A 24,768-nucleotide genomic window follows, 5' to 3' on the forward strand; every position below is an offset into this window, starting at 1 on the left:
CCATTTCAGGCTGTGTTGTATTTATATGTGATTTTCATCGTACAAGAATAAAAAACCAAGAATAAGTAGCTATTTGTGTAAAAGTATTTCATTAATAATTTTTCTCAAAATAATATATTTATATGTTAATTTTATAGGTATGTTATCATGCTCTTTAGCCTTCATCTTCAGTCTTGTTTAAAACAAACAAAAAAATCATTATTTATTACTATTATAGAAACTTTGATTAAAAACCTTTTAAATATTTTTTAACCTAATTAAATATTTATAAATATTATAAATTATATAAAAATTATATAAAAAATTATAATATTTATAAATATTATAATATTAACCTAATTAAATATTTATTACTATTATAGTTAGAAATTTTGGTTAGAAAACTTGGAAGATTTGGAGATGTTTATTGTTTTTATTGTTTGTTTTTTATAATTTTTCTATTAATTTATTTAGTTCTGCCATTCCACTGATTTGTTAAATTTTTCTTACTGTGGAAACATGATTTTAATTTAGTAAATTTTGATGATTTCAAACTTACTTTATTAATCATAAGCCAACAGTTTAGGAAAAGAACTTAAATTCGACACAAGGTAATACTTTTATTTTTTTCAAACATTAAAAAACTAGTAAATGCTATTCGTCACGTAATATGAATAGCTGATTCATATTAGGCTGGGTGAATAAAATGAGCAATTGCTCTTTTTACTCAGTAAAAAGAGCAATTGTACTCAGTACTCAGTTTTACTAATAAAAACTTCAGCAGTTTTCTTTATATTTTTATTCACATAAAGTTAAGCAATTTACTTTAATAGCTGTACTTTTGTCTTCTATTACACGATTTGTACTTTTGATGACTGTACTTATGGCTTCTATTATATGATAGAAGCCATAGATTTAACTCACACTATACGTTTGATTGTACTGTTGATATACAAGAATTTTTGAATTTTTTCATTAATCTTTAACAATTTTGCTTTAGTTTTTATTCACGTAAAGCTGAGCAATTACTGAGTAAAAACAATTGCTCATTTTTATTCACCCAGCCTATTGAAAATAAAATTTTTTGTTATACTCATAGTAAGTGATTTGGTTTTTATGGCCTAATTTCTTGAGTGTTATAGAGTTGGTTAACTAGTTTCCTGCTTCTTTTCTTTGCCTTTACTTGTTGTTCTATAGTGTATTTTGGAGTCTTTTCACGTTTTCTATATTTAATATTCATTTTTTTAAACTGACGACCAATTGTCGATTGATTTACACCGAATTTAATACCTATTTTTCTCTGACTGACCCCTTTTCGATTGTTGACAAGTCTCGTTAATTCGGCTTTCTTTTCTCTAGTCCAGGATATCGGACGACCAGGGTGCTTTCTATCAGAAAACGATTGAACAGTTTCAAGTCTTTTTAGGTTATCATATATTGTACTTCGAGCAAATCCTTCCTTTTCAAAATGATTTAGGATTTTTTTTTTTTTTAATATTAGGTTTATTTACAAAAAACATTTTTAGTCGCTTTCGAAAAGATTCTCGTTCAGCTGCATTTAACCTCATTTTAAATAGTTGTGTTTCAAATAATAAAGTTTATATTTTATAGAACGTTTATGTCTACGCATAAAACCACAAAAACTAATTATTATGCTCAAATAATGAAATTAGGATTTGTCCGATAACTTCCGCATCACCCGTTAATAGATGTCAAAAGTACATCTATTAAAGTACAGCTATCAAAAAAGCAAACTATGAGGTAAAAACCAAAAATACACCATCAAAAGTGCAAATCATGTAATAAAAGTCAAAAGTTCACCTATCAAAAATACAAATCGTAATAGAAGTCAAAAGTACAGCTACTAAAAATACAAATAATATGATAAAAGCCAAAAGTACAGCCATCAAAAGTACAAATCATGTAGTAGAAATCAAAAGTTCAGCTATTAAAAATACAAATTGTAATAGAAGTCAAAAGTACAGCTATTAAAAATACAAATAATATAATAGAAGCCAAAAGTACAGCAATCAAAAGTACAAATATTGTAATAGAAGTCAAAAGTACACCGATTAAACATACAAACAATATAATAGAAGCCAAAAGTTCAGCTATTAAAAATACAAATCGTAATAGAAGTCAAAAGTACAACTATTAAAAATACAAATGATATAATAGAAGCCAAAAGTACAGCCATCAAAAATACAAACAATATAATAGAAGCCAAAAGTTCAGTTATTAAAAATACAAATCGTAATAGAAGTCAAAAGTACAACTATTAAAAATACAAATGATATAACAGAAGCCAAAAGTACAGCCATCAAAAGTACAAATCATGTAGTAGAAGTCAAAAGTTCAGCTATTAAAAATACAAATCGTAATAGAAGTCAAAAGTACAGCTATTAAAAATACAAATAATATAATAGAAGCCAAAAGTACAGCAATCAAAAGTACAAATATTGTAATAGAAGTAGAAAGTACAGCTATTTAAAATATAAATAATATAATAGAAGTCAAAAGTACAGCTATTAAAGTAGAGATATCAAAAGAGCAAATCATACAATACGTCAAAATACAATGCGAGTTGTATATCTGATATCTGTTATATCGTTATTGAAAGAAATAACTTGTCGCTATTTTTTATATTGCAGTATCTAACATATCAAAAGAACTAATCTTGCAATAGAAGTCAAAAGTAAAGCGCGAGTCCATATGTAAGTCATATGGAAAGACAAGTCATATGGAAAAGAGTGGACTATACGACTTTTCTATACGACTTGTCGCTGTTTTATATATAGCGATATCTAATAAATATCATCAATAAAAATCATGCGATAGAAATCGAGAATACAACACGAGTTATATCAATGTCATCTATTTTATATCTCTAATCATTTATTCTATCTCCGGAAAAAAATATCTGTTTTAGAAGTCAAAAGTACACAAACTATAATTACGGCAACCGTTTATAATTTGAAATCGAGGCGTACTTTTGACTTCTATTATATATTGCTTACCCTTTAACAACGTGTCAATTTTTGTTTACTTTTATGTATAAACTAAACGGTTTCCGAAAAAGCCTACCTACTTTTGAGCAATCGGAAAAACTCTACGGCAAACGAAATTATTCACCTCCTTTTGAGCCATGGGATCGTCTGCTAACCCAAAAAAACTAAAAATATACTTTTAAGTTGCTGTTTTCGCCCACCATCTGGTGAAATAAATAGTTTCAAGTCCTTTTTAGTTACTGATATTATAACAAAATGTACAATAGAAAAGAAATTAAATTACATAATTGGTGACATAAATTTAGGCGCATTAAAATATCACGTAAGTTCCAAAATTTTTAGTTTTTATAATGATTTATTTGAAAACGGTGCAATTCCGCTTATTAATAAACCAACAAGAGTAACTTTAAAGCCAGTATCTTTAATAGATAATATTATGACAACAGACACTTTTAATGAATATCTTAAAATTTTCCTATCTTCTTTTCAATAAATACTGATATTGAACAATTACAAATAAAAAAACAAGTTATCCTAAAACGCTGTTTCAGTGAAGTAATTATTGCGTCATTTAATGAACAACTATCATTACAACATTGGAAACATAAATTTTTTGTCGGAAGCAAATGTGGTTTATACCTCATTCTTTAGAACATTCTATGAAGTTTATGATGCAGACTTTCCATAATACAAAGTTAACTTAAACAAAAAAAGCTTAAAGTCACCATGGATTACTAAAGAACTCAGGAAATCTTCCAAAGTTAAACAAATATTGTATATAAAGTTTTTAAAGTCAAAAACAGATAAAAATAAGGAAGTTTATAAAAATTATGTAAAGCTTTTTGAAAGTCAAAAAAAAAATTAAAAAAAAAAATACTATTTAAACTTGTTAGAGAAGTTTAAGAATAATGCTAACGCACATGGCATATTTTAAATGAAATTATTAAATATAACTAATTATCGTCCAATTTCTATACTTTCTGGTTTTTCAAAGATTTTTGAAAGGACCCTTTACATTAAAATTTATGATCATCTTTCTAAAAATAAAATACTAAATACAACCCAATATGGGTTTAAAAAACATAATTCCACTGAACACGCAGTGTTTCATCTGACTAGAAATATTGCAGATTCGTTTGAAAAATCACAATTTACTCTTGCAGTGTTCATAGATCTATCAAAAGCTTTCGATATGATAAATCATGAGATTCTTATTAAAAAACTAGAAAATTATGGAATCTGTGGTAATTTTCTAAAATTACTTAAGAGCTATTTAAGCGATCGTAAACAGTATGTGCAAATTGATGTATCCTCTACAACATATTTACTAGATATAACATGTGGTGTCCCCCAAGGGTCTTTACTAGGACCACTTCTTTTTCTCATTTATATCAATGATCTTTATAATGCCTCAAATTTAAAAACAGTAATGTTTGCTGATGACACAAACTTTTTTCTGTCTAGCAATAATATCATAACACTATTTAATGACATGAACATAGAGCTAATTAAAATTTCAAAATGGTTTAAGTCTAATAGTTCGTTATAGTTAAGTCTAATAGTACGTTAAGTCTAATAGTAAGTTATCAATTAACATAGAAAAAACTATATGGACTCTTTTTCATCCAAAATCCAAAAAATATCTTTTGCCAAATGATATGCCTCAAATGTATAGAGATAATATTCAAATAAAACAATCAAAAGTAATACTCTTTCTTGGTGTTCTTATTGATGAAAATCTTACGTGGAAAAATCATATAGAAACCTTGCGCAACAAAGTTTCAAAAAAAATTGGAGTATTATATAAAGCGAGAAGTTTTGTAAATAGACACGCATTAGTTCAACTTTATTACTCACTTATTCAATGCCATCTAAATTATTCAAATATCGCATGGGGTTGTGCTAAAGAAAGTCAATTAGATCCTCTTTATCGGCAACAGAAGCATCTAGCACGACTAATAAATTTTAAAGATCGTTTTACTCATGTAAAACCAGTTTTATTCAAAATGAGTATTCTTAATATATACCAACTAAATGTCTTCAACACTCTTTGATTTATATTTAAATGTAAGATAAACTTAGCTCCAATACCTTTTCAAAATTTATATGCAATAAAGCCCAAAAGCAAATGTGATCTAAGAAATTTTGATTTTTCCCAATATTGGAATTTTTCTACTTTCAAAAACAAACTGAAAAAAGTTATTTTCTCAATAGAAAATATTTTCGAGTTCTTCTGATCTCGTTTCTCTTTTATAAGTGTTATCTAAATGTAATTTAAAATATTTTATTTTATTTTTTATTGTTTTGTTAAACGGTGTTTTATAATTGAGGTATCTTATTTTATTTGTATGAAGGTTTTCTTAAACGGTATTTACTTTTCATTTTATATATTTTTGAAATAAATGGTTTATCATTTTTGTATTGTTAAACGGTTCTCGGTGACAGGATCTTACGATCCTCTTCGAGTTTCCGTGTTATTCATATAATTCTGTACCAACGACACTTTTATCAGAGAATAATGTTAAATGAACACTTGGGTTTTTGGACGTAGACAGACGTATTCAAGCTACACAATGAGTACAAATTGGTTGCTATGGTACCAAATTTTACATAGCAACAAATTATTTTTACATTAACGTTATTATAACAGTTTTTTAATCGTACTATATAGGGTAACACAGGGCAAAATGAGACAGCGGGCAATATGAGACAGTTCATGGTGCCAGCTCTACAAATTATTATTTGCAAGATTTTCAAATATGCAGTTGTGTTCAAAAACTATTTTGTGTCAAGAAAAATATATTGAGTCACTTTGAAATAAAAAAGTCGAGTAGAAGGGGAATCATTTCATCCCTCGGCTTCGCGAAAATTACGAATTTCTAAGTGTTGTTATTATATTTTTTCCTAGCCTTTTTTGATCTCACTGAGTAGAAAAGCTTTTTATGTTTAAAGTTTTTTTTTTAATTAGAATCTTTAGGCCTTTTTCTATCATTTCCATTCTTTAGTATTTCATTTCTTCAGTAAAATAGTCAGGAAATTAGGCAATTCGATGCCAACATGATGCGGGGCAAAACGAAACATTCTGCTTGTATTTGTTTTGCCGATATCTTATATTATGTTTAATTAATGTTTTACATTAAAACAACAAACATAGCAAATATTAATATTTACGTGCTGTAGATTTAAATTTATTATACTGTATTTACCTACTTTTTATTTTAATAATTGAAATGTTTAATTGTTATCCAATATAGAATTATGTTTTATATTTTGTTAACTTATAAAATACAAATATAGTAAATATAAACATCAGGCAATTATTTGCTTCAATTTGATTAATTATTTATTATGTTTAAACATAATAAATATTTAATCAAATTGAAGCAAATAATTGCCTGATGTTTATATTTACTATATTTGTATTTTATAATCTTATTGTATTGTATATGTAATTGTAATAAAGTAAGTAGTATAAAAATATATAGTGAGTAGATTTAAGCATATAGGTTATTGCAGTAAACTATAAACAAAATACAATGAATTTTATGTGTACTTTAAATGCATAAATTCAATATATGCATGTATGGTTTATATTATATTAATATATTTACTAAATCTTTATAATTTTTTTAGCAATAGTCGTTTTTATGTCATTGTTAGTTGTTACGTTTTGTCAGTTTATTTCTATATATATATATAGTATATATATATATATATATATATATATATATATATATATATATATATATATATATATATATATATATATATATATACACACACACACATATATTTAGAAAGTGAAATATGGTTAGAAACTATATAAGAAAAATTGATTGTGGCAATTTTTCTGAGCAGAACATGTTATTGGCAATCGACTCCGTAAAATTAAAGGAAATGTCACTGAGAAAAGCAGCTTTGACTTTTAGTGTAAATAAAGATGCTTTACTTAGAAGGTTTCAAAGAAAATTAAAGAATTTAGAATATTGTAATATTCATAAAAGATCACTTGGTTCATTTAAAAAAGTATTGCTGGATGATACTGAAAATCAATTAGTTAGCTACATTGAAGAAATGGATTCAGTTTATTATGGATTGTCGATAAGTGACATCCAACAAATTGTCTTCCGGTATGTAGAAAAGTATAACATAGTTCATCCATTTAATAAATATAATGGTGTTGCAGGAAGAGATTTTGTAAGTGGGTTTTTGAAGAGACATCCAGACCTTTTAATAAGAAAGCCTCAGGGGTTGTCTTTAAATCGTATTAATGGTTTAAACTGCAGTTCTGTGAACATTTATTTCAAGAATATAGAAATTGTTTTAAAAAAATACAAGTTTGAAGCTCATCAAATTTTTTACTGCGATGAATCAGGTATTACAACTGTACATGAACCTGTTAAAGTTATAACAAAAAAAGGGAAGCATTGTATTTCTTCTGTAAGAAGTGGTAAACGGGGTGTAACAACAACCATTGTTTATGCTATGATTGTAACTGGACTATTTGTTCCACCAATGATGATTTTAAAGAGAAAGCGAATGAAATTAGAACTAATCGACCATGCTCCCACTGGAACAATTAAAGGGTGCTCTAAAAATGGATGGATTACAACTGATCTGTTCATGGAGTATATAAAACACTTTACTAAGTACACTAGAGCTTCTATAGAAAATAAAATTCTTTTAATTTTAGATGGGCACAAAACTCATACAAAAAACATTAACTTGTTGGATTTTGCAAAGGAAAATGGAATAGTTGTTATAACCTTACCACCTCATACTTCTCATAAGTTGCAGCCACTTGATCGAAGCTTTTTTAAACCGATAAAAACTTTTTATAATATAGAATGTGGATCATGGTTGCGTGAGCATCCTGGAAGAAAAATAACAACTGATCAACTTGGAGTATATTCTCCAAAGCCTATAATAAGGCTGCCTCTGTAGAAATTGCCTGTTCTGGCTTTCATACATCTAGAGTTTGTCCTTTTTGTCCGGATATAATTCTAGACACTGAGTTTAATGATGACAAAAGATCTAATGTTATCTTACATAAACCTGATTAAATTGAATCACAAGTTAAATTGAGTACCTTATTATCATCGCCCTCAGGATGTTCAGAAAATATTGATTTTAATATATATTATGCTTTTCTTATACCATGCTTTTCTAATATTGTACCAATTCCTAATTTACTAATTTCTAATTTACCAATTGAAAAATTTACCTAATTTACCAATTTCAAAATATTAATTTCTAATATTGTACCAATTTAAAATACTAATTTATACCATGCTTTTCTAATATTGTACCAATTCCAAAGATCATTTTACCACCAAAAAAGGGAGAAGAATCACAGATAATAACAACATCACATTACAGAAAATCACTATTTGAATTCTCTGAAAAATCAAAAAAATTAATAGAACGCAAAATAAAAAATAAAAGTGCATTTGGAAAGGGTAAAGAAAAAGTTAAAAGTTGTTTAAGTGTTAAAGACTGGGAATGTTATGTTTGTAATGGTTTATGGAGTAAGACTGCAAAAGGAGAGAAGTGGAGTCAATGTTCAAAATGCACAACATGAGCTCATTTGGACTGTTGTTCATTTCAAAATACTGGTCAAGCAATATGTGATTTATGTGACTAGTGGCAGTTTGAGTATAGCTGTAATATATTCTAAAATTTATTTCTTGCTAATCCTTTTAAAGATCTGTTTTGTTTATCTTTATTTATTTAAATTATTAAAAAAAAAAAATCTGTCTCATTTTGCCCCGCTATGCGGGGCAAAATGAGACAGAATAGGTGCTGTCAATAAATGATCTCTGGTGACCAAGCCACTGCAGTTTTGCAACTCATATTTTGTAAGCTTCAAGAAGGATGGTAGAAGATTTGAAAAATATCAAGTTATTTTTTCAAAAGTTTTTTTTTCAAAAGTATTAGATAAATTAGTGCTTAAGTGTCTCATTTTGCCCCTCGTTACGCTACACTATATTAAGTACGTGTATTAAAATAAGATTCACACTTCTTATGTAATCCATAATTCTAATTGGTTGCTATGGATACCTAATTTCTAAAATTATTTTTGCATATATTGATTGCTATTTCATAACATTTTAACATTGAAAAGGTATAATTAGCCACAAATATGGATGTTACAACCCTTTTGTGGTTACAACCCTCTCTCAACTCCATAACTCCGAAACACGAACCTCAACGAACAAGGCCGCTGCGTGGAGAAACAAGTTAAGCGCGGTACTACCAGGGACGAGGTGGGGATCGAACTCGGAATTTCTCACTTATGAGAAATTCCGAGTTCGATCCCCACCTCGATCCCTACCACTACACCACTACCGCATATACAAGCAGACTACAACTGATGGTGAAAGACACCTTGAAAACGAACAACATCTATTTCTCACATGCTTTGTTCCACTTGAAATATCTTGTTTTGTTGATGGATGTAAACAAATACTTTGGTACAACCACAAGCCATCTTCAACATTGAACACTCGTTTACTGCGTTTTAAGTTTTTTAAAGAAACAACAGATGTATCAATAAAAGAAGAGTCTTTTATTGGAAATGCAAATCTTGAACTAACTCAATGGAATAATATCAGTATATTGCATATCATTGAAATTACCGTGGTTGATGATAAAGTGACAACAGCCTTATCAGTCGAAACCAATGCATCACAGTCCTGCCCAGTGTGTGGCAGCACGCCAAAAGAGATAAGCAATATAGAAAAAATGGTAGCAAAATACAAAAAAGGCAAACTATTCTGGACTACAATATAGCTTGTCACCATAACATGCACGGACTAGGGCAATGGAATGCTGTTTTCACCTTGCTTACAAATTGGATAACCAAAAAGTGGAAAGCGCGTAGCACAAAAGAAAAGTTATCTGCGACGACAAACAAAAAAAGAATTCAAAATGCTTATAAAAATTGTCTTGGATTAATTAATGATGTGCCCAGATCTGGTGGTTCTAGGACATCAAATGATGGAAATACTGCTCGTTGTTTTTTTCCAATCTGAATGTATTGTGGCTAAAAGTTAAAGATGGATTTACTACTGTTGGAAAAGTTGCATATCATCTTGGCCACATTGTCATCAGCTCAACTAATTAATGGATATGTATTTCAAAAGTACTGCTTTGAGGTAAGTCTATTTGTTAATATTATTTCTATGCTGTAATTACATAATTGATTGCCTCATATAGGTGGCTTATTTGTTTGTACAGAGCTAACCATGGTACTACATGCCACAAAGTTTGCACAAGATATTATTACACGGACATGAGGCTGTTAGGATAATGATCTTGCCTATTGCTCTCTGAAGAGGCACAGGAAGCACGAAACAAGAATTTTATACATTTCTGTAAAAACTACACACGCAAATGCAGTCGTTCGAAAACTAACTACGATGTATTATGCCTACTTTTGTGCTCATCAGACCCAATAATCAGCAGCATGAGGAGGTCAAACTCTCAAAATTCAAAATCTCAACTCCCAGAAGGAGTTAGTGATTTGCTTCAGGCCCCAACTGTCAACTCACCCAAGATATGATTACTTATTTTATGCAAGTATATTTTATAAATTGTGAATGTGTTTCAAATTGTCAAAGTTTTATTGCAATATTTTTTCTTTTCATTAATAAAGACACAAATCCTAACCTTAAATTAATTACCTAAATATTTAGTAGTTATTTAAAATCCGATAATTTTTTTTCATAAATCCATTAATCTGAGTGAAACTACAATGTATATAACACACATAAAACATCTGCAACTACCAAAAATAGGTTGTTGCTACGCAAAATTAGGTATCCATAGCAACCAAATATAAAAATATCACTTTTATAAGAAGCGCAGACCTTATATTAGTACTCAAGTCAAATTTAGTAAATAAAGACCTAATTAATTAATTATGAATTTTGTCCAATAAAAGTGAATTCTGGCTTACTGTGTAACAGTTCAAATTTTAAAATAGTTTATTTTTTAATAGCAACTGTTCACTCTAACATAAAAAAAGATAGAACCTTATAATTCTCATGCGATACATTGCTTGGATTATATAGTCACATGACTCTTTTTTTTTTTTTGGACGGTAATATCCAGCTCTTTATTTTTACACCTTAAAACTGTGAAGGATTTATAAAAAGAAAAAAAAATTATTTTTTAAACATCTTAATGAAATTTATTAATTTAAAAAATAAAAAGTCTTTAACAGCAATTATATATATATATATATATATATATATATATATATATATATATATATATATATATATATATATATATATATATATATATATATATATATATATATATATATATATATATATATATATATATATATATATATATCAAAGCTTTTAAAATAGAAAAATAATGTAAAAGTAAACATGAAAAAACAAACAAACAACAAACTCAAACAAAAGTAACTTAAACATTTATTTCATTATATATTACAAATATGAATACAATTAGAACAAAAAAAAAAGATTTAACAATTTAATATTTCACAAAAAGTTTAAACAAAAAATACTACATAATATAGTTGAGTTTTTAAAGCCGATTCTGACAAGTCAGATGTCCCAACTTAAAAAACAAATCAAATCTTTCAACTAATTTTTTTGTTTATAAATATCTTAATTGGAATTTTTTATTAGATAAAACTTTATCAGATTTGAACTTTAAATACTAATTATTTTATTATACTTTTCCAAAATTTTTCGATTAACTACATTTCTGACGAAGAGAATGACAGCCTCTTCTTTTTAATACCGTGATTACTTTATAAAGTTTGTCTGAAGTTTCATTTTTGATTCCTAAATAATTAATTAGTGTTAATTAATTAGTGTTAATTAATTATTAATCAATTATTATTAATTAATGTTAATTAAATAATGTTTTCTTTTATGACTATAAAAAAGAACAGCAAATTTGAAAAGAAAAAAAAAAAAAAAAAATACATTTTTAAATATGTAAATTTCAAAAATATAAATTTTTTTCTTTAAATCATTAATACTCACGAGTACATTGATGCATTCCATAATTAAATGCAAACCCAGCGGAACACGTGCACTGATAACCACCGACATAGTTTTGACATTTTGCATTTGGACCTAAACACCATGTTAAGCACTCATTGACATCTAAAAGAAATAACAATAAAACTCATCAAGTTACCATGTCAAGAGTGAATAAAAAACACCATTGAAGATATTCTACATCGCACAGTGTTCAAAAAAGCGTACAGATAGCTATGTTTGAGATAAAACTATATCTATCTATGCACACTGTAGTAGAAGTAAATAAATTGTCCACCATAAACAGTTAGCATTTTCAATATACGTACAGTTATAATTTAAACTTTAAAAATATTCTGTTGATTAAATACAAAATAAAAAAGGGAGTTAAACAGACATGGATTTTTAGTGTTCATAAAGGGTAACTTCTAGAAACTTTAAATTTTGTTATAAAAACAATATTGACTGCTGTCAATATAACAAAAAAACTGGTTCTCATTTTCACATCTCCAAAGATAACTAATGACAATATTGAGTTGGTTGTTAGACTTTGTCTTTTCTTATTCATATTCATATCTTTTAGAGCTTGCAGCATTGTTACACTGTTTCATTTACACCATTGAACAACAATTTCGAGTTTTTTTTCCAATGCAATCTATTTTTTCAATAAAAGATTCAACATTAGAACTTAGATTTAGTGACATCATTAGCAAATGCATTTTGAAGTTTTTATTTATGTTTATTTATTTGTTTAATCAAGTAATGAGATATTAAAAAGGTCATTATACAAAACAGAACAAAACAAATCTTAATCCAAAATCTTAAAACATATCTCTATAAAAACACACTATAATCAAATAGATAGTTACAACTAATAAAAATCTACTCCATAACTTGAAATTTTAATAGTATCTATTAGATTTATTTTTAAACTAAAATAACTCCTTTGGTTTTTGGGGTCCAAGCCATGTGGTTTTTGGGGTGCTAAAATATATCAAATATAGCATATCATATATATAATATAAGCATATCAAATATAATCAAAGTATTTTATGAAGATAAATTTGATATAAACAAACTAAGCCATGTGGTTTTTGAGGTCGCCTACTAAAATATACATAAACTTCAAGTAATACAAAAATACTTCTAAACCCCTATAAAGAAATTTTACCATAGAAAAGTAAAAAAATTGATAACAAGATTGTTAATTGCATTTTCTTGGAGTCTTGTCTTGACAATTGTTGCTCTACAACAAGTTGCCCAGTAGTGCATGAAAATATCAAACTTTTTACTTTGAAAGCAATTAGACACATTGTTTGTAAAATTTTTCAAGTAGTTTCCAAAAGTAAGAACTGACATTCTTACTTTGTTGTAAATGGTGTAATTTACAGAGCGACCATTGAAAGTGATTGCATTCCAAATCATAAATATACAATCGCTTATACTATATACTTACAATTTAACAAAATAACTATTTTTTAACAAATATTTTGGAAATAAAGTAACTTGTTTAGCCTGATACTAGATGTTTTTGAATACACTGAAAGCATTTTGATTGTTATTAACTTTTAACTTCATTAAAGAAAAAGTTTTCTTCATTATATCAAACAAACAACAATTCAAGTTTAAAAAAATTTTTTTCATAAACTTTTAAAATGCAGTGGAGAAAATAGAATTAGCCTCACCATGTTCTAATCCAATATTTTGTCAATCTGTTAGCAAATTTGTGTGGTGCATATTTTTTATCAACACATATATAATTATTGTTGTAAACAACAACTTTTTAGATTATAATATATATGACAATAGCATAATTAAATTGCAGAACATTTGACAAAACCATAAAATGTATAATACTTAATATTTGCGGTAACAAATAGAATTGGCCTCATCAATAATTATTTTCAGTTTACTTGCATATTTTGATCTGGTGATACACATTTGTGACTTAGTTTATTATTATTTATAAGTTAGTTTATTATTATTTGTAAGTTGAAATCAGTAAAAATTTTTAAGACTGTGAAATCAGTGCTGTTTTTAACATTTGGTTTTTGATACCTGAATTTGAAATGGGGTGTGATAAGCGTTTAACAAATGAAGAAACAGCTTTAATCAAAGCATACAAAGATACAGGCTTACCTCATTGGAAAATTGCAAAAAAAAATTAAAAGTTCTCCAAAAGTGGTTAATAATTACCTCCAGATGGGCGTTAATTATGGAACTTATAAGAGAAGTGGTGGCAAATGTAAAATTAATAATTGTACTAAACGAGCTATTGTATGTTGTTCTGCTGCTCAGCACATGACTGCATCTACAATTTGTACTGATTTACAATTACCTGTAACTATTACCTTTAATGTGTGAGACAAATCTTACAAAAAGATCCAAACACAGTTTAGAAAAAGTTTAAACTAAAACCAAAACTTACTGTTTTTCATGAAGAAGCTAGATTACAATTTGCAAAAAAAAACCTGTCTTGGCAGGAAGAGTGGCATCAACTTCACTTTTAGTGGTGAAAAAAAGTTCAATTTAGATAGTCCTGATGGCTATCAATATTACTGGCAAGAACTTCGAAAAGAGGCAGAAACTTAGCTGAGTTGTAACATCGGTGGTGAAACTGTAATGGTTTGGGGGGCTTTTTCCTTTGCTGGAAAACTTCTACTGGGATAGATTTTAACAAAAATAAATTCACAGGACTACATTGACTTATTAGAAATTAGTTTGCTTGAACATAGTGAAGAATTGACGGGTGAAAAATTCACTTTTCAATAAGACAACGCTACTATCCATAATTTAAATATAACAAAAGCTTGGTTTAGAGAAAAAATATTCACATAATTGAATGGCTTGCATACAGATTGCAAACCCAATTGAGAATACTTTCTAGAAAGGTTTATGAAAATGGTAAGCAAATTGAATCCACATTAGAGCTGAAAACTCAATTCAAAGAAGCTTGGAATGAAATATCTATAGAAATTATCCAAAATCTTGTGACTAATATGTCAAGTCACATATTTGAAGTCATTAATATTCAGGAAGCAATACTAAATATTAAATGAGTGTAAAAACAAAATATTTTCCGTTTTTTCTTGTATATAATGTAAACGAGGCTAATTTTGTTTTCTCCACATTGAATACTTTTAATTTTTTTTCTATTTGTAATTAATTAAACATATCAATTTATAAATTTTTTAGTCATAGTAGAAGATAATAAGAAATAAAGTAGATTTAATATTTGTTTCACTGCCATTTTTGTTTAATTAGAACAAAAAATAAAGGCGAGGCTAATTCTACTTTCTCCACTGTAGTTAACATTTAAATTGATCACTATATACACATCTGTACATTTTTATAATTTATTTAATATTTTAAATTATGTCCAGTTGTTTATATTTAAATTTGGCTTGAATATGATAAACAAATATTCAAAAATAGTTTGAAATTGACTTTGCAAATATTAACTTTTAATATATAATTTTGGAAAAAATTAAAATCAGTAAAAACAATGGTACATACAATAAGAATGATCTAATATTATTACACTGAGAGCTTTAAAAACATCAAGTTTATTTTATTACAAAATATGTAAATCTTAACCAATTTGAGGTAACATTGTCTGACCTTGGTTATAACTGGTCAACACTACCTAGGTCAACCTCAACACTAAAGTTTTAAATAATATTAGTTTAAAACTTTAGTGTTGTAGTATAAACCATATCAAATTGAACACACACACAAAAAAAAATGCAAACCTTCACATGTATGTTTTTCTAATGATATTGCATAGCCTTTTGGACAGAGACATTTAGGTTGTAAAGGAAAGTTAACATTAACACACAAGCCTTCAGCTGGACTGCATATATACTCATTTATCATTCCTTGGCATTCATTTACAACTAAAAAAATCCTAATAATATAACAAATAATAATAAAACAAACAAACAGTATATACATATATATATATATATATATATATATATATATATATATATATATATATATATATATATATATATATATATATATATATATATATATATATATATGTATATATATATATTTATACATATATATATACACATGTATATATATATATATATATACATATATATATACATACATATATGCATATATATATACATACATACATATATATATAAATATACATATTTATGTATATAAATATATATATATATATATATATACATATATATATATATATATAATATATATATATATATATATATATATATATTAGTGCTGAGCATTATTTTGATCAATCCGGATTACGGATTACAATTATTTAATCCGAATTTCGGATCAATCCGTTTTATCCGGATTCATGGATCCAATCCGTCGATTCGGATTTCGGATTCAATCCGTTGATTCGGATTTCGAATCCAATCCGGCTTCATTGTTTTTGAGATAATCAGCTATTTTTTCATTATTATCAAGTATCAACCTAAATAATTCGAATTACGATCTCAGATCTATTGATAATCGACTCAATATAAGACCCCTAATAGCAAATACACCAGGGTTTTCGAGTTTTTCACAATTTATTATTAGATACCCACCTATGAGGTAGGAACTAGGAATTAGAAAGTAGCAAGTAGGTATTTACTATTTTTATTAATAAAAAAAGGAGATGTTATGTGCGTATTTGTATGCAATTCATACAAATTCAGGCATTGCAAAATACTAAGTGCTTGTTGTGTTCTTCAATACCTTTGGTAAAACTTGTCCAAATTTGAGACATTTTTAATAGGTAAAGTTTAAAATATCAACAGTTTAATAACAAAATATAAATGATATAATACAAATTACGATACGATAGTAATAAGTACTAATGTAATAACAAATTACTGAGCTGTAAATTAGTAGCTAGTAGACTACAAAAAACTACAGAACAGTGAGTACTGAAAATAAATAACATTGCCTCATGACTGACGACTGTTATTAAATATTAATAAAAGTACAATAATAATTGATATCTGATAACTTGTTGTAGAACGCACACAATATTTATTTATAGCACTTCTGAACAACAATAATACACGTAATAATAGAATAACCCATGAAGATTAGAATTAGGAGACCCAACTAGTACGGCCACATGCATGAAAAAATAAATATTCGGCGAAATATCGAATAATGCAAGATTAAACGGCCATAGTTTGCGCATTTTTGTAGCTCATAAAATTACGAATATGTGTATATTTCATTAAAATTATTTTATTATTATGTTATAAACAATCCTATTATTATATTGTCAATTATTTATCTCAATCAATATTATTCAACAACATTAACATTTTGTAATCTTGTGTCCTGTGCATTACTAAAATACTTAATATGTATTAACTATTAGGTATTGGGTACTCTCTTGTCTCTAGTAGTCTAGTCTCTTACGGATGTTAGGAACTGAATAAAAGGTCTGATACTTACTTCTAAGCAGAGTACTTACCTACATCTAATATCATATTTCAGTAGTTTTCAAAAAATTTTTACGCAAAAACAGTTTTCGACAAAATTGATTTTGATTTTTTTATATGGTTGTAACTCAATGTAAATACTTTAAATTTTCACCAAATGTTGAGTTTTTTAAATTTTATATTTAATTTTTCCAAGTATTTTTTTTTTGAATAAACCGGATTTATATCATAATCCGGATTTGGTATTTTAATCCGGATTAAACGGATTGTTACTTTTGTTTCAATCCGGATCAATCCGGATATGGATTGATCCGGATTTTGTGCTCAGCACTAATATATATATATATATATATATATATATATATATATATATATATATATATATATATATATATATATATATATATATATATATATATATATATATATATATATATATATATATATATGTATTTATATATATATTAGGGTGGGTCAGACATTTTCTTATAATATATATATATTAGGGGTGCACTGATGCATCGACCTTGGTAACCATCGGCCAATGCCAATTATTTTGAAAAATGAGTCTTTTTAATTTTGTGTTTCTATATTGTTTAAAAAAATATAATAATTATATTTTTTAATACAATATAGAAACACAAAATTAAAAAAATTGATTTTTTTAAACTATCGGCATATATATATATATATATATATATATATATATATATATATATATATATATATATATATATATATATACAGTGGTGGCCAAAAGTATGGAAATTTTTCAAAAATGCTTTTTATTTATTTTTAAAAAATGCAACACATACTACATAATATGCATATGTTTATTGAAGTCATAATACAACTTTTTAATAAAATAAAACATTTTTTTTTTATTAACATATACAAAAAAAAAATTAAATTTTTAAATTAGGCCTGGTCATAAGTGGAAACTTATGACCATTTTAAATGTTCCCTTGCAAACAATAATCTACCCATCTTATTTTTCTTAGAAATTAACGATTTTTTGACAGCCACTCTTCCAAATAAGCCCGCTTCATTTAATCTTCTACGAACTGTCCTGTCAGATAATAAAACTCCATGCTGTTCCAAGATTTCTTCTTTTATATCCTTTAATGACTTTCTAGGGTCTTTTGTATAAGTATTTTTTATAACTTTATCCAATCTTTTTGTTATTTTTCTTGGTCTTCCAGGTTTCATTTTCACTTCCACAGTTCCCCTTTCTTTGAATTCTTTAATAATTTTTGAAACTGTACTTTTTGGAACTTGAAAATTTCGAGAAATATCAATTGGTTTATTACCGTTTTTAAAACACTCAACTATTTTATTTTTAATATCATTAGAATAATATTTTCGCGGTGCCATACTGATTAATATAAAAGTAAACTACGATGAACTAACAAAGATGTCAATTCTAACACGTTTTAATTCTAAATGATAAGATTTGTTTATGTTTTCTGACAAATTTGAACAAGTTTCCATACTTTTGTCCAATCGAAATTAAGAAATATTAGTATGTAATAAAATGTCTTAGAAAAGACAAGTTCAAACTTGTAATATATATAAAGTAGACTATTGCAAGTACACTCGGGTTAAATAATTTTGGTTTTATTTAATACAAATAAAAAAAAATGTAATTTTAAAAGAGTTTCCATACTTTTGACCACCACTGTATATATATATATATATATATATATATATATATATATATATATATATATATATATATATATATATATATATATATATATATATATTCAGGTGGGTCATGAATTATTTTTTCGGCTATAGCATAAAAAGTTATCCTATAGGTCAAACATCAAGGGACTAGAAGAGTTTCTAAATTTTGAGCTCATTAAGTATATGCAACTTTTAGTCAAAAATGATAAAATAATGTGGGAACGCATTTCTATTTTATTAAGGCATATTCTTTTAAGTTTTAAGTTTTCAATTTTATAAAGTTTAAGTTTTCGATTTAATAGAGGCATACTCTTTTAGGTTTAGTTTATATTATGTCCAGTGAAATGAAATGGTATTAGATAAGTCTGAATAATCATAAATAATATCTTAACATATCGTAAATTTACCCCCAACAAACCTGAAGAAAGGCTAATAAATATATATTACGAGAATATACATGTTTAACATGTTCTGTTTGGTATTGTAGATTGTTAATAAAAAGTGATAACTCTTGCTACAAAGTTCATTTCAATCAGTTATTTATTTTATTAATCTTTCTATTTGTTATCTATTGTTGGTTGGGCAAGTTGGTTTCCATTGTATTGATTGTTAAAAAATGGTGTCTGTCAACACAAGATTTGTGGCTAAACACTCTGTTCTGGGTCAGCCTGCAGTTATGAAAAAAAACCAACTTCCTACCTCTAGTTATGTTTACAGACTCTAGGACTACTAGTTAAAGCATGAAAAATATGATTGAATGAAGAAGAGTGTGACAGCTGTAGCACAGGAAGTTCTAAGTATCTACTTCACAGAAAATATTCCAGCAATTGATGAAAAGAGTGTAGTCAACCATATAAAGAAATTGATTGATAAAGTTGAGGGTCTAGGTAAATATCCCAGTTTTAAAAAGACATTACTTACTAAGACTGTTTGAAATCCATTTCAAACTGTATTTGATATATGTACTTGTAAATATATTGAGAATTCACAATGTACTTGTCCACTGTCACATAAAATGCATCCTACAGATCAGTCTTTCTGGTTGGACCTAAAAACTGAAAAGAAAATGTATATAGGTGCTATAGAAATGTATTTAGGTGCAGTAGAACTGTAACTAAAGTGACAAAGTTCTTGATAGTGAAATTTCCAGTGGCAAATCTGATGATGGCGTTGTAGCAGCTAGAAACATAAAGCAATATCCAGAATTGTGCAGATTTTGAACAGATGCAAAGTTATTAACAGAGATGTCTTGTGGTTGAGGTAAATGATAAGGTTAAGAACAATCTAAGTACAGATCAGAAATATCTTCTTAGAGCATGCTTAGCAGTGCAGCAAGGTTATACAGATAGTGACGAAATTATGTTTTTACAGATCACAATGCCAGGAGATTAATTAATTTGAGAAGTAATTCGTGTAGCTCTTCTGTACGTGCTTTGACTTATGTTGATGTGGTTAACTGGACTGCAGCTGACCTCACACCACCACCATTGCTAGCAGCTATTGAGAATGAAAACCTTCAACACAGTCAGTTTGATTTCATTTTTGGTATACCCTGTCACTCTCAGACAGTTGAGCATGCTATTAAAGATATTTGTGTAGCAAGCTCAACCATTTTTGGACATGAATCACAACATGGGATGATTTTCCAGGGTGCCGGATCCAGAACAGACTTACCTAGTGTTAGCTGTAAATCAGACTTTTTGTAAATTACGTTTCATTATATTGTTCATTGAATTAATAATATTGAGAACTTTAACATTTATGTTCATTTTAAGCTTCAGATATACCCAGAGCCGGCAATAGGGGTGTGCATGTTTTTTTTTGTAAATTTTTTTAGTATATTAACATGCGTATGACACACCCCCAGTGCTCAATGAATTTCTAATATCTTTAGCTGTAAGCCTTTTTTAGGGTAAAACTTTGCGTTAACATTGCAAGTACAAGACACCTGTTGGTAAAAACATTTTTTACTTTTTACAAGAAGTAGCACTTATAGCAACTTTCTAGACCATTTAGCAACTCTGAAAAAAAACTTTATGACCCACCCTAATATATATATATATATATATATATATATATATATATATATATATATATATATATATATATATATATATATATATATAGATATATATATATATATAAATATATATACATATATATAAATATATATATATAAAAATTGTTTTTTTTAAATATTTTACAGTAATTTTTAAATTTTCTTTATTTATATATCTTTCACAATTCTTTTATAGTTGCGCACCATTTTTAAACTTTGTTTAGTTTTCTAATTTTTAATAATTTAATTTGCCGATAACATTGTTAAGAGACACGACATCCAAATTTTCCTGATGAAAATTGTCCAATGTTGCCTTAACCCTGATTTCAAAATATGTTTCAAAAAATTTTTATGAAAATGCCTTATAGTTGAACTTCTTATTTATATTGTAGAACACTTTTCATTAAAAATTAAAAAAATAAATTTCTTAGAAGTAATTTCTCAGTAAATCCTTACATTTAAAAACTAAAAATATTAGAAAAATTAAAAAAAATCATAAAACGTTTGTAAATAAGCCTAATAAAAATATAAATGCCTTTCTGAAAACATCCTGCAAGGGTTACATATAAAAGTATATCTTTATGTATGTATGAATGTATATGTAACATTCTGTAACTTTAAATGCACAATAATTTAAAAAAACCTTCACACAACATTGATGATGAATTGAATATTGTTCCAAACAAGCACTGACATTCATAAGAACCAATTTTGTTCACACAGTTCAAATCTCCACATACACTTTGAGAACATTCATCAAAATCTAAATAATGCAAACAAAATTGTAGAACATATTTAAAGCTGATGAGAATTTATCAATAAACGAGTTTAGAAATTAATTCTACCAACACAGCTGACGTTGCTGTTACTCAAAATCCAACCAGGTTTACATTTACACTCAAAGTTCCCATTATTGTATAAGCAAAGACTGTTTGACCAATTGCAAGGATTTGCAACAATGCATTGATTGACTAAAATTATAATTTTATAAATTGAGTACAAAAAAAAATTTATTCAACAAAACAGCAACAATAACTTTAAGTTAACTAAAAAATAAAATGCTTCAAAAGAAAAATCTTATAAATGTTTTCAAAGTTGGACTGAGTTTTATAAAGTTGGGACTAAGCCTAATAAAGTTGGGACCAAGCTTAAAAAAACCTAAAGTTTTAATTTTGAGCTAATTTAATTTTATTTAATAATTCTGAAAAATAAATTAATCCTTTTTTCCGAAAAAAAAAAAAAATCCCCACTTGTGCAAATAAAAATTTGGTCAAAGTTGTCTAAAAGTGCAAAAAATTCAAGTTTTTGCATTTATAGAAGGGGCAGGGTCACTTAAAAAAATTTCAAAAACACCATTAAAGTTATTTTTGCAGCTTGATCTATTTACTTTTAGATTGTGTTTTGTTTTTTGGTAAAAATGATGGGAAAAGTTGATCTTAACCATTTGCATTCATGTTTATATTTGAGAGGTGGGGGGGGGGGCTGAGGGAGGGAGGAAGAGGCAAAAAAATAAATATAAATTCGCCGAATGGTCACACACGCCTGAAGGAAGAAATAAACGCCTGAAGGAAGAAATAAAGTACATTAGAATAAAGGAGAATTATTTTTTGAACAAAGCATACTTTGACAGTTGGCAAGACAAAAATAAAGATTAATAGAGGAATATTTAAAAAATAAATAAGACAGACAATGCACCCAAACAGTATTTACAATAATAAAAAATAATTTTTTTTTATAAACACTAATATGAAAGAAGATATACAACAAATATATATATAAACAAACAACTGATTACAAAATAATCAATCAATAATCAATAATTTATTTCTGAAATAAGATTTTACATTCAAGAGTGTTTACAAATAGTAAATTTACTAATATAAAATAAGCACCTGCTAATGTTAATAATATCTAATTCAAATAAATATAATGCTAACTTTCATAATATATAATAAAAATAATAAACTTTATAACATAAAAATTACGCTGTTAATAATAACTTTATAACATAAAAATAGCGGTGTTAATAATACTACTAATAATAATAACAATAATAACAATAATAATAATAACAATAACAATAATAACAACAACAATAATAATAAAAATAATTATAATAACAATAATATTAATAGTAATAATAACAATAATAATAATAATATTAACAATATTAATATTAGTAGTAATAGTTAAGAGTAGTTAATAATAGTAATGTAAATATTTATAAAAATAACAATAAGCAATAGTAATGACAACAAAATATATAATAGAAATTAAAAAAAAAAAAAAAAAAATTCTAAAGACAACAAAAATTGATTATAGAAATTATAAACATTAACTATATTTTTTAATAAAAAGTAGAATAATCTAGTTTTAAAGGTTGAGAATGAATTGAGAGCTTTTAGTTCATAAGGAAGGTTGTTTCAAGTTTTGATGTTTTGATATTTAATAGATTTATGCCCGTATTTATGAGAGCAGTGTTAAGAGACAGACAGGTTTCAATTACTATTGGAACGAAGGTGATAACGAGTGTTGGCACTTTTGGAAAAGAAATCGATGAAAGTTAAAGGTAGGTTATTGTGTTGTCCAGACAAATTGGCAGTTTGAAAATTGAATATAGTCACATAGTTTTAATACTTTAGAAGTTAGATAGAGCACATTAGAATTAAATTTAATATTCTGAAAATAAATAAATTTTAAAGCCTTGTTTTGGAGGTGGGATAACCTAATAAGAGCTTGTTGATGGGACTGCCCCCATATTTGGCATGCATATATAAGATGTGAGCCGGAAATAGCATAGTATATGTTCAAAAGTGTTTCAAGATTAACATAATGGCGAACTTTGGCCAACATACCATTAGATCTACTTAGTTTCATTGCTAAGTCTTCACCATGAGATAAAAAGGAAAGATTTGAATCAACTTTTATACCAAGACATTTAATTGAGTTAACAGGTTCAATTTTTTTGCCACTTAATCTAAAGTTCATATGTTTATAGATTTTGTTTTATTTGATTTAAAGATAATAAGTTCAGTTTTATTAGAGTTTAGAAAAAGTTTGTTGGAGCGAAACCACTGAACTAGACTGGCAAGATCATGGTTAATGTGCTAGTTAACTTTTTTTAAGGATTTATTAATTAGTATTAGGTTAGTGTCATCAGCAAAGTGGTAAAGAGTAGCAAACTTAATGGACGTATGAAGATCATTAATATAAAGAAGGAAAAGCAGTGGTCCCAATACTGAACCCTGTGGAACACCATTAGAACATTTTACAAGGGTAGATTTCGAGTCATTAATAGAAACAAATTGTGTTCTATTGTTTAAGTATGAAGTAAACCATTTAAGGGGTACGCCTCTGATCCCATAATATTCTAATTTTTTAACAAAATTGAATGATCTACTGTATCAAACGCTTTCTGTAAATCGACACTGCATGCAAAATATTTATCATTGATTGCTTTTCTAATCAGTTCAGTCATTTCAATGAGAGCATGAGTTGTGGAGTGATTGGCACAAAATCCATACTGATGGGTGTAAAAACATTTAAATTTTTCAAGAAAAGCATAGAGC

General features: G+C 26.9%; 2 protein-coding genes across 2 annotated transcripts in view; one reads left to right on the forward strand and one right to left on the reverse strand.

Annotated features, from left to right (window-relative positions):
• Positions 1-6,794: 6,794 nt before the first annotated feature.
• LOC136074370 (uncharacterized) lies at positions 6,795-7,931 on the forward strand. Its single transcript, XM_065786677.1, has one exon. It carries the CDS (start codon positions 6,795-6,797, stop codon positions 7,929-7,931), a length of 1,137 nt encoding a protein of 378 aa, XP_065642749.1.
• A 3,483-nt stretch (positions 7,932-11,414) lies between these two features.
• LOC101240095 (fibrillin-1) overlaps positions 11,415-24,768 on the reverse strand; it is a 119,736-nt gene continuing 106,382 nt past the window's right edge. The window contains exons 32-36 of the mRNA XM_065787986.1: positions 22,045-22,170; positions 21,843-21,962; positions 15,769-15,912; positions 12,020-12,142; positions 11,415-11,815 (exon numbers count right to left, since the gene is read on the reverse strand). Of these exons, the coding sequence (XP_065644058.1) occupies positions 11,724-11,815; positions 12,020-12,142; positions 15,769-15,912; positions 21,843-21,962; positions 22,045-22,170 (605 nt within the window). The 3' untranslated portion in view covers positions 11,415-11,723. The remainder of the gene's footprint in view (positions 11,816-12,019; positions 12,143-15,768; positions 15,913-21,842; positions 21,963-22,044; positions 22,171-24,768) is intronic.

This window comes from Hydra vulgaris, chromosome 01 (genome assembly GCF_038396675.1).
Source record: "Hydra vulgaris chromosome 01, alternate assembly HydraT2T_AEP".
Lineage (NCBI taxonomy): Eukaryota > Metazoa > Cnidaria > Hydrozoa > Anthoathecata > Hydridae > Hydra > Hydra vulgaris.

Coding starts and splice junctions, on each gene's coding strand:
- LOC136074370 (XM_065786677.1), top strand. CDS start 6,795: ATGGTTAGAAACTATATAAGAAAAATTGATTGTGGCAATTTTTCTGAG.